At 34.1% G+C, this 11,851-nt stretch overlaps 1 protein-coding gene across 1 annotated transcript; it reads left to right on the forward strand.

Moving 5' to 3' along the window:
* The first annotated feature begins 2,800 nt into the window (after positions 1-2,800).
* LOC123541428 (uncharacterized) lies at positions 2,801-7,475 on the forward strand. Its single transcript, XM_045326892.2, has 3 exons — positions 2,801-4,438; positions 5,519-5,727; positions 5,921-7,475. The coding sequence occupies exons 1-3, from the start codon at positions 3,808-3,810 to the stop codon at positions 6,800-6,802; spliced, it is 1,722 nt and encodes a 573-aa protein (XP_045182827.2). The 5' UTR covers positions 2,801-3,807; the 3' UTR covers positions 6,803-7,475.
* The last annotated feature ends 4,376 nt before the right edge of the window (positions 7,476-11,851 follow it).

The following is an 11,851-nucleotide window of genomic DNA, read 5'->3' on the forward strand; positions in this document are numbered from 1 at the left end:
CCGGTCAACAATTAACAATACAACATAATGATAGTTAAAGGATAGTAATGTTACTAACAGTTTAGACGATCCTTGTTTGATGTATATAATACATTGCTTATGTCATTTTCGGACAAGACACGTTATCACACTATAATTTACGTTTTCGAGAATGCTCATCACATTTTTAAAGATTGATAAACAGTTTACCCAAAGCGAAACGGCGACAAAACGTAGTAATTAAAAAAAAAAGCATGATAAGGATCAGGATTAAATAATATACCAAATTATAAATTCAAATCTGACTATTAGTCGCCTTTGTCTGTATAGGTTTGTGTTACTTCAAGAGACAATAGATATGACTTTAACATATTTTACAGATTACTAGCCTGGGAAGCCATTGATAATATCTGTGCTTTGTCAGAAGAAATCATACAATATCTATACATTAAATATCCCTATTATTTTGCGCTAATTAGTGTCAATTGGCATTAATCGAGTTTCTGATATTAATTTGCAGGTAGAAAAAAGTAAGAAATTGTCAGACTGGATTCCCGGGCTAACAGATTACAGACATTGAAGATTATGTTTACGATTTCTTGTTCCATAAATGTCATATACATGTCATATAATATTTCAAATAATAACACACATTGATAGACTAAGTGCATTTGAGTCATTCAGATAATTAAATACAATCTAATAAAAAAACAATATACTTGTTATCTGTTAAGGCCTCTACAAATCAACACAAATTCATGAACTGGTGCAAGAAAATGACAGACTGATGTAGGTAACCTTAAGGTTTCTCTAGAGAAAAGGACAAGCTAAACATATGCACCGTGACTATAGACATGATTCCCATTCCTGATTAAAAATTATGCCTTCGATTATGTTGAACAATGATATTAACGATAAGCAAGATATGTTTAAAAATTAAAATACCTCTGCTACTGATCCTTAAGCACAACGTACTTAAATTGTGACATATTGTCACGCTTTTTTTACACTTAAGGATATCAATCATACTTTGTTAAAATTATGCATGTAATAAGTTAAACTTAAAATGTTTACAAACTGTTGCGTACTCAGAGAATCAACCTAGTTATAAAACACAAAATGTGACAAAGTAATTGTTATTGTATTATTTCTAAGACATTTTATCCATGAAAAACCAATGTATCATTTCATCGAAATTCAGAAATAAATATCTTTTAACAGCATGACCTGTAACAGTTATTGTCAGAAATAGCTTAAATATAAAGATTTTATCTCAACAAGAGCAATCAACTAAAATTACATGAAATCATGGTATTGCGCACTATATTTTGTGGTAGAATTTCATGTCATATTTTTCATAATTTATTGCAACAATTCGTTGCAACAGTTTGGATGAAACAGAAAAAAAACAAATATTTACTTAAAAACTCATTTAAATAGTGGAATAGTTGAATTAGATGATACGCGTAAGTTAGAATCTTTTATAAACATGAAGTAAGTTGTTAAGAGGAAAACTCGCTGTTAATCTCAAATTCTTTTGTTTCATACAAAAATCGATCGCTCTTAATAGATTATTTATTTAGAATATAGAACAAGTAAGTTATAGTAAACATCTTTTTCTGTTTGTAAAAAATAAACGAATTCGTTTCACAATGCTTTAAACTCTGGAAAAAAAGGAATATACGCCTTTCAGAAATAAACATTTAATGTGATTAAATATGCTTTAATTATGGCACCAATATCCCTTATAAACATATGTATATTTTCAGTTATGTCTTATTTGATCATAAACATTAGGCTCTCTGGCTGGTTGATACAATATATAAACATCAAAGCGCTGAAAGCACAAAAAGGTTGAAACCCGCATTTGCTGTGCAATAAACCACTCCGCTGTTACAATTTAAGCCGTCACTTCCACCAGACAGTATATCACTCAAACCATTTGCATCAATGTTACATTATTTACTAGAAGTTCAGCTCTAAAACCATCAAGTGTCTTGAAACACACTGATGAGCTGGGCACGGCAATTCTTCATCGGCTTAATCAAATTTACTCTAATGATACCAATGAGAAATACAGAGTCTGTTTCATTAAAAACACTTATATTCACAAAGGGAATATAGATAACAGAAGTATCAGATCCATGTCTTTTTTATTCAAATTAAAGAGACATACCCTACATCTTGCAGATTAAACATTTTCAACCGTATATTATGGGCTAGAGATACGTAAAAGAAGAACTTATTATATTTTGCAAGAAAAACATATATCGAACTATTCCGTTTAGGCAAATAATCGCCTATACAGGTGTACAATAAATCGCTACCCAGCCAAAATTGTACAACACCAGCTTTCTAAAAAGTAAAACGTCAACTTCACTTATCAGTACTGGAATGTTTAGCTGAAAAGATTGGTGTTGTCTTATGAATAAATACAGGCGCGTGTAAAATAATCAACAAAGAAGTAAAATAGAGTGGTTTTCACAGCAAATTTGCTTGCTGCTGCGTTGCTGTATGTGTTGTGTTCTTTAAGTACACTGCTTGGTGATGTTGGATGGTTCTTTTATCTGTTCATTTTGATTCAATGATTCATTTACAAATTGTTTCTGAAGACATTTAATTGCACTCAGTTATAGGGTATATCCCTTACGCATTTTACAGTTGGAAATATATGTATAAATGCTACTTCACGCTAAAACCTATAGAAAACGCATATTTTTAAACTTCCAGTGTGTCATTGTTTCACTAGGTGTACACCATTAGAGATCTTGCGATCTGAGCGTTTCAAATATGTTTAATTATATATATTTTCTTTTATTCACTGCGGCCTCCTGTGGAAAACAACAAGTAGATCAGAGCATGGGTGTTTTTACGTGAGGTTTTACCGATATGCGCATTTGCGACCGTTTTCGCAATATAGCTGGCATAGATTATTTTCAGGCAACAATATATCAATTATAACAAAAACTCAGGCTTTGATAGTGTTTTGGGTATTGTTTACGAACAGCAATAAAATATTTTTTTTTACTTTGAAAATTAATTTCATTTTCGATAGTGTCCGTAATTGTCCGGGAAACATTCCGGAAAACAATCTATAGTCGGTTAAAAAGCTCACCAGAGCTTATGTTACTTTAAATTGTCTTGCTGACTCAAAATAAATCTTATCTTATTTTAACAATCGCGAATATTTTAATACGCAATACCTACCAACAACCGGAACAATTAAATCACACCTCTCCCACGCTATGACGTCAGCACATCGTCCAATCAAATATTGCTGATACGCCCATCCAATCAGAGTCGCATAGACAAAATAATAATAAAAACCAAGCCCTCTATTCACCATAAGTTACTTTTTAGGCTGAGATGTCAGACATACAGCATAACAATTTCTGGTATATATAACTTCTGGCCACAGGAAATCTTTCGACTGCATTGATGTTTGTTAAACATAACCAGCAATTTTTAGATATAAATATAGGGAGCGGTCGGTATACTCGTAAATAACCAATAGAAGTTGTGCGGAAAAAGTTCGGCGGATAAATCTGCTTCACTGAAAACTGTCATTATTGATATTCTTTTAGAATACGAATTTAGTAGATTGAAACCGTTTCGCGGTTCAAACTAAAACCCTGCAGGTGAAGTATACTTAATACTGCCAGAAAGTTTTGTCATTGCATTTGTTACGGGTACTACAACGAAATAATAAGTAAAAAGAAAAACGTACGACATAAGTTATCTAAATAAATACTATACAAGAAAAAGTTCTTTGGGAAAAATTTTCTTTTGGTATATATTCACCTACTTTGTTTTATCTATATATGCAATATGGATATCCAGACATATAATGTACCAGTACATTATTTCCCCCGCTTTGAATATGCGACTGTTAACTCAGCAGAGCTTCACAAAAGATTTGACAACATTCATGCAATTCCGAAAACTGGAGATACGTTAGAAGCACCCATTTTCGACTTTGTTGAGATCAACATCTGCAAACACACGAGTGAAAGTAACTATCCAGCATCGTTCAACGACATAATCGCAGACAGAAATATAAATGACAAAGATAAGTTTCCAAGTCGGAGGAAAAGAATTAAGCATAATGATATATCGCTGATGATTTTGTCGTCGAGCACCAATGAAGACATTCCGGATACAGATAGCATTAAAGTTTACGTTGCAAGTGGGATGGAAGACGAAGCAAAAACTATAAAATATATAGAAAAGTTTGGGAGTTGCCATGACATTGTAACTCAAAATGGAAATATCTCGCAGGCTGTTTGCAACTTGTTAGAACGAATTGCGCTAAAACCGTTGAAACCAAAATGTGAAAGTCTGAATTCATTTCTTCATGGTAATGGAACCATTGTAAGAAAGAGAACGAAATCAGCAGCCCACCAACGGACGGACCATAAACGATTTTGCAAATATCCCAGCAGCGGTGGCAATGTGTCAAGTAAGATATCACTAATACGTAAAGGCAGTTTCTACGAAATTAAATTATAATTGAAGAAATCATTGTATTTAAACTTAAATCATAAAGAAAAGAAAAACTGAGATTAATTGTAAATTGCATCAAGTTGTTGAAAAAAGACCTGTATAATACGATATTTCAAGGCGTTCTAACTAAGCACACTTATAGCTTTACGTTACATAAATATTGTTGCTTTACAGATATTATTCAAGCAAATATATTGTTGTTCGCCAGCACTAGTATTGTGTTCTCGTATTTCTTTGCTTGTATATATATCAATCAAACTAACGGCGTCGACCGAAACGTACTATGCCCAAACGATAACTTGATGTTTACAAACATGACTATAAATAGATTAAAATGGAACATAGGCAATTCAACATTTTTCTAACATGTTAAACTCTAAATACTTCGAGTTTTAGTACCACTTACAAATTAGCTCAGAGGTAATAGTTAAACATGTAAAACATAATTTTTACCCTGTGGGTTCGAAACTCAGTATCGACATATATTTTTTATTTCATTTCTGCCCTCAACCTCTGATTTATTGGAGGAAGATGGCAATTACATGCGGAGAACAGGTTTGTACTGGTACAGAATCCAGGAACACTGGTTAGGTTAACTGCCTGCCGTTAAATAACTAAAATGCTGTTAAAACGGCGTTAAACCCAAAACAAAAACACTTGTCTTTGTTTTGTAGGGATTTGCAGTATCAGCACTGTACACACATCAAATATATCATACTAAATGTAAATATCGGTAACAATATAGAAAAGAGGTAGTACAGTACACTATTTACTTGCGTACAATGTCTAATTATATTTATATTTAGGCATTAAACTAAGTCTAGTGTGATATTGATTGCAAATTATACATATCAGCAGTATCATGTGTTCAACTTTTGGTACTTTTAATCAGTCAGGTTTGCCCTTCAGTATATTAGGCATTGTTACAAGTAAGGCTGTCTGTTGTCATTTGTATTAGGTGATTCGAAATATTGTCGTATATTATCATGATGACTTGTGATTTTTTAAACAATTAATTACATTTTTATATGCAAAGGAAACGAACACCGAGATTATGACGTAGACAGTTGCAACTATATTGGAGAAACGGGAAATATAATGTCTAAATATCGACAAGGCAACATAGATATGCAAGATGCTGAAAGCCTTCTAGAGGAGATGTTGGCTTTATTTGACATAAGCAATGTACCTGAATGTGATAAACCAGTCGTGACAAAGAAAGAAAACATGCAAATAAGTGAAAAGGTATACTTCAGCTCTCGCATATTGTTATTTTATCTTAACCTATTCAAATAATTTAAATTGTTTTTGGTAATATTTCTTTAACTACTGAAACGAAGTACATTGTTTTAACAACTTTTATATATTTTAGATCTACTATGCAGAGTGTTGTAACACTTTTTTTACTTAATGTATTACGTTTGTTTCCAATTTTCAGTTAAGAAAATCCCTTTTTGCACTGAGCCCTTCAATCAAGCGTATAGGGTACCGCTATAACAAGTTCTATGTTTATGCGGTGAAAGAGATGAAAGAATATGAAATGGAACGTAATCAAAAAATCAAAGAGGTTCTGAAGGAAAATGGAATTGATGAATGTGAAATAGCTCCTTGTTCTGAACATATCAAAGAATTAGTTCATGTTGGAGCAAAGATAAGGGCCGGGGAAACAAAATATGGAACACTCAGTTGTTTTGTAAATATTCAAGACAGACGGAGACGTCGAGAAAGACAGGGCTTTGTTCTGTCAAAGCATGTTGCACAAGATTGCACGAATGTTTACATATCAAATGGAAGAAGACAGCTAGGCACAATTTTACCGGAAACAAACAGATATGAGCACGGGAGTCTTGACATAGCTGCTGCAGAGCTGCATGAAGAAATACGGCAGATAGATACAAAGTTTAGAGATTCAAGAGCTGATTCACTTAACGGTTGTCTGCATCGGTATACCGGGACAGATAAGATTGTACGCAAAGGAAGAAAAGTACATATTTGGGGAGCAAACTCAAGGCCAGGACTGGGAGTAATTACGGCGCCTGAAGTAATTTATGATGGAATGAAGAATCCGCTGATTCAAGTGGAAGATAAAGACTTGACTAATGGAATGCGATTCGCCGAAGAAGGTGATAGTGGGGCTATAGTATGCGCGGATGATCCAGACAAGAAATGCGTTCATGCTTTGGCCATGGTAGTTGGTACACCGATAGATAAAACGAGTGAAGAGAGTGCAAATTCGAAACGAGAGTATCTAACGCTTCCACTATCGAAGGGGTTTGAACAGATAGAGAAGGCAATTAACGGCGATATTGAGCTGATTTAGAATGATAAGTAATTAACTTAAACTGAGTTTACTCTAATTAACCTCGCAAACGTTGCAACAAGTATAGGATACATTTATCACTGTACCAGTTTGAGGTTTGAAATAGAGCTACAGTAACCAAGCAGTAACCATGTAGTGGACTAATACGTTTACAAATACAATACCTATATGTTATATGTGTGCCACTGAAATGATCATTTATGATATAATAATAATAGTAATATAGAAATTTGTTATAGTATTAAGTAATAAAAATCTTTATTCTGAACACCAAGAATGCTCTGCATTTACGTACATAAGTCTCTCTAACCTATAAAAGAAAAGGTACTGTCAAAATGTGGGCCAATTTGACAAGAAAAACTGAATTGGTCGTCCGCTCAACTTTATTACGCTTAAAATTATTATCCATTTGCTTTTCCATATTAAAAGTGCATGTAGCCATTGCTTTAACTTTTACATTTACACATATGTTTATGCTCTCCTTTAACTGAGCATTTAAGATACATGTATCAGCCTTTCGTTAAACGTAATTAGGTTCACCAATAAACAAACTACTTAAACAAAATTATTCAAACTATTGAAAATAGCGTTCAATAATCATACACATTTGAATATAACACATCTATTTATATATTATATCATTTGTTTGATTCTTTTAACCTTTGATGTTCATCAAGCGGTATGTCTCTTTAATGTATTTTGTTAATAGTGTTTTTAATTAAAATATCACTATGAACAAAGTTATATTATTGCTATTTCTTTCATTTAGAAACAAGATGAAAGTATTTATTTTGTATCCAAAAGTGTTACATACGCCGGTAACACACAGACAATTGATATGGCAAATAATATATGTTTGTATTTGTTACAGTTTAATGATGAATAAAGACCACAGGTCCCTTTCAATAATGTTTCATGTTTGCACCTAAGGAACAAAGGCCAGTTTGGCAGAAATCCCTGACAATGTTCGTACACAGCAGTGAGGGGCAAGATATATGTTTCCTCAAAACCCTCTTGGATTTAGAAAAAATCAAAAGGGTTATGACCATTTCAGTTTTCGGCGGTATTAATCACATTTGGTGATTGTTCTAGATATCTAATGAAACAACATGTCTCCCTATGCAATATATATCTTGCAGAATGTACAAGTAAAAGAAAACACATATCGATTGTAAACATAAACTACAATCAAATAGAATAATAGACCCGGTTTGATTAACTGGCTTACTCGTTTTGAGTTTGAGTTTCAGTTTTCAAAAGTATTTCAGTTACATAACGCCGGACATTTATCGTAAACAGTGTTCCCGGATTCCCTACCAGAACAGAAGTAGTCAGAACTTTTTCCGCAAGTTACTACAAACTGTCACATGAAACAGAGTTCGAAGACATGATTTCAGATAATTTCAGTCTTTTTTTTTTTTTTTTCAAATTGTCAGGAGAACATGAACCTCGCCCGAGAATTTGACTGACGACCTTCGTTCCATAAATGTGCTCTCTCCCTAAAGACCTAAGAGGGCGGCAACGGTTCGATTGAGCATGCTCATGAAATATAATAAAATGAGCAATACCTCTCCCTCCATCTCCACTCCTCGCATGTTGTAATATCTGATCGAAAATCTACAAGTGTTCTGTTTGTATGAAAACTTTAAAGGCCTTAACTCGGTGAAATGTCATTTAACCATAACAACCGTAGATTTTGAAGTTCGCTTGGTCCTTATAATTCCTATAAACATTCATTCAAGTCGCAACTAAAGCACTGTAGAAATTAACTGAACGAAATATAGTAAAAAGACATTTAGGAGGTCATAGCCCAGCAATTTATAATTTACGCCGAACGTCCAAATACAAAGGTAGTCTTAATCACATCACTTACATAATCCAGCAATCAGTTTAGGAGATAGGCCCCGAACAATTTCTATGTAGACGTAAATTGTATGAATAAAAATCATAGCATTCAGCTTTAAAAACCGTGCAGAATCCGAGCAATAATATAAGATAAAAAGTCAGTACAATCTTTAACAAAAATTAACCCTCGAATGGGCCATAATCCGTCAATATACAAGCGGAAAGTGTCCACAATATAAATCAAAAGACCCGATACCACTCATTTCTGTAAAATACATAAGTGCAACAGAAGAAGTCGCAGTCTAAGAACTTAGTCGCTGTTACAACACGCGACATGGGAAAAGGGGTTCTTCCAAATGTGTACACATGCATACCGAATGAGCAAATGAAAAATTAAATATAAATGAAGCACCTTCCAGGAAATTAAGATAACCATTGCATGGGGATTAAAGCGCATGCCAACCCTTGCTACATTCAACCTGACGTAAAAAACTACCGAGATAAACAATAATGGGAATTGTTCTATCAGTACTTTCTAATATGGGCATGTACAATTTTTTTTTAACAAATTACCGTCGCCTGTGCTTAGATGTATTTCAGTTCTGAATTTTATTGATCCCAAAAGCATTTAGATATGTGTTTGAAATCATTCGTCCTCTACCTCTGGTTAAAGTCAGCTAATTTGACAGTTACTTGCGGAAAACAGATTAGTATTTGAACAGAATCCAGGAACACTGAATAGGTTAACTGTCCGTCGATACAGAACTAAAATACTGTTGAAAAAAAGACAAAAAAACAACAACAAAAAAACAAAACAAGAAACAAAAACAGTAAAAATAAGAATGATTTGACGTTTGAGTAATTTTGTTTACCACATTTACGTAATGATGAAATTACACTGGCTGTCTTAATGCCTTGACTAAATATTTACTCGCGATTACTTCATGCTGTAAATAAGAGTGATTCAAACCCTCATGTTGAATAAGTTAAAAATAATACCCGAAGTATGTTGCAGTGTGCCATTCATAACTCAAAACATGAAAATAACCCCAACATTGAGACAATTCAGTTTTAAAACTAGTATAATAGACTTATTTAGTGTTCTTGTAGTTTGTACTTCCTTATCGCTGATTTTGCTCTGTGCACGCTTCAGAGCATCCAGATTTTAATTTCTTATAACTTCATTCTAAAATTAGAGATTAGTCAGGACCCTGAGTAACAAAAGTTGCTCAGCTTATGGAAGTTTGCCCCTAGCAGGTATACAATGATTATTCTAAATATCTAAAATCCCATATATCGAGAAACTATATATTATTATGAGGGTCCTGCAAAAGGTTCTGTCACTATTGAGCTTCCGTAGTTTTATCCCAGATATTTTTAAAAACGTTTCATTGCACTTGAAATGTGTGTCCAATAGCTTAAAACATCCGTTTATTTCGAGCAAATTACTTTCGAAATGACCGAGTTATTTCAAATTGAAATACATTTAGTCATATACACTGACCAATATACATTGTACTTGTCACATTGTAATATGGACAAAAAGACTGCAATTTGTATCTATATTAAATGCCGCATTAGGCTTTATATAGATTCAAAGCAAATATTTGATGAATTATGTGTTATAAATGGACCTCAGGCCATTGCAATACGCACAGATTTTAGGTGGGTTACAGCCTTTAAAGCTGGGAAATTATCTGTCGAAGATGATACCCGTTCTGGTAGGCCTAAAACCTCTATTACCAAGACAAACATCGCTGCTGTAAAAGCTGTGGTCGAACAGGATGCGCGATTGTCGGTGAAGCATATAGCCAGTTGTACTGGCATATCAGAAGGTTGTGCGCAAACAGTTCAAAAAAGGCGTTTGTACCTGAAAAAGGATTGCGCTAGGTCGGTACCTCATTTCTTACCGAGGAGCAAAAGAAACAACTTTTGAAAACATACAAAGGCTGTGATAGTCTGTTTGTGCCACAGAGAAGGGCTGATAATAAGCAATGGAAGCGAAAAGATAAAAAACGAACCTGTATTGCCAAGAAAACCATACGTTTCGAAATGGATGTTGTACGCAATTTTCCTCAATTCTAGTGGGCCAGTCGTTCAAATGCCTTGCCCATCTGGTCATACAGTCACTGGACAATTCTAAAAGAACTCTGTACTGAAGATATTGAAACAATTTTACAATAAGAAGCGTCCAAACAAAGTATTGTCAGGCGTCCATCTTATACACGACAACGCCTCCTCTCACAAGTGCGAGGTTGTTAAGTCTTTTTTGGCTTCTGAAAAGGTGGAAGTTGTAAACCGTCCGCCGCATTCATCTGACCTGAGTCCCTGTGACTTTTTTATTTCAAAGGCCATTGAAAGAAATATGTCCAGAAGTTCTCTTGGCAGCGCTATTTATTAGTGTCTCAAACAGATACCAAAATAAGATTATACATCTGCTTCTCGCGATTGGGTGAAAAGGTTACAAAAATGTGTTTCGGTAAAGGGGAAATACTTTGAAGGTTCGTTATAAAAATAATTTTGATAAAACGTAGCAGAAGTACAAACCCAAGATAGAACTGTTTGCAGGAGCCTCTTATACATAATCGAATTGAGAAGTTGTATCTTTTCAAAATTACGTTTACTATGTCTACGGTGGCTGATGTAAATTTAAGAAATGTGTTTTCATAGTTTAATAGTTGAAATACTTAATGCCTTCATAGAAAACCATGTTGATGTGTATAATGCATAAATGTCACATTAAACTGTTCAGTAAAGGTCAAATGCATTTTTAAAAAGTCAGTATGATAATTCTTACGCAGTGTTATTTATCTGGGCATAAACAATACATATCATATCATATACAAGCTGTGCACGCAATAACAGGAAATTGAAAGAACCATAATTTTGAAATAAAAAATATTTTAACAATATATCACGCTATCGGGATGAAATAAGCCAAGCGAAGAAGAGCATATTTTTGCCCTGTCACAGCACAGTTTTTCCCCTAGTCAGTATTTTGCCCGGGAAAAAAACTAACCGGTTGATTTTTCCCCGGGCAAAATGCAACCGGTTGGTTCCGCCCACACCTCCCCCCCCCCCCACCCCACACGGTTTCTTTCCGCCTCCATCTAGTTTTTGAGCATAAACAAGGGAGAAATAAAACCAACCGGTTGGTTTTTTCTCCCTACTGGTTGCTTTTCTTCCCCCTAGTTTTTGTACATA

The sequence above is a fragment of the Mercenaria mercenaria genome, chromosome 16 (genome assembly GCF_021730395.1).
Source record: "Mercenaria mercenaria strain notata chromosome 16, MADL_Memer_1, whole genome shotgun sequence".
Lineage (NCBI taxonomy): Eukaryota > Metazoa > Mollusca > Bivalvia > Venerida > Veneridae > Mercenaria > Mercenaria mercenaria.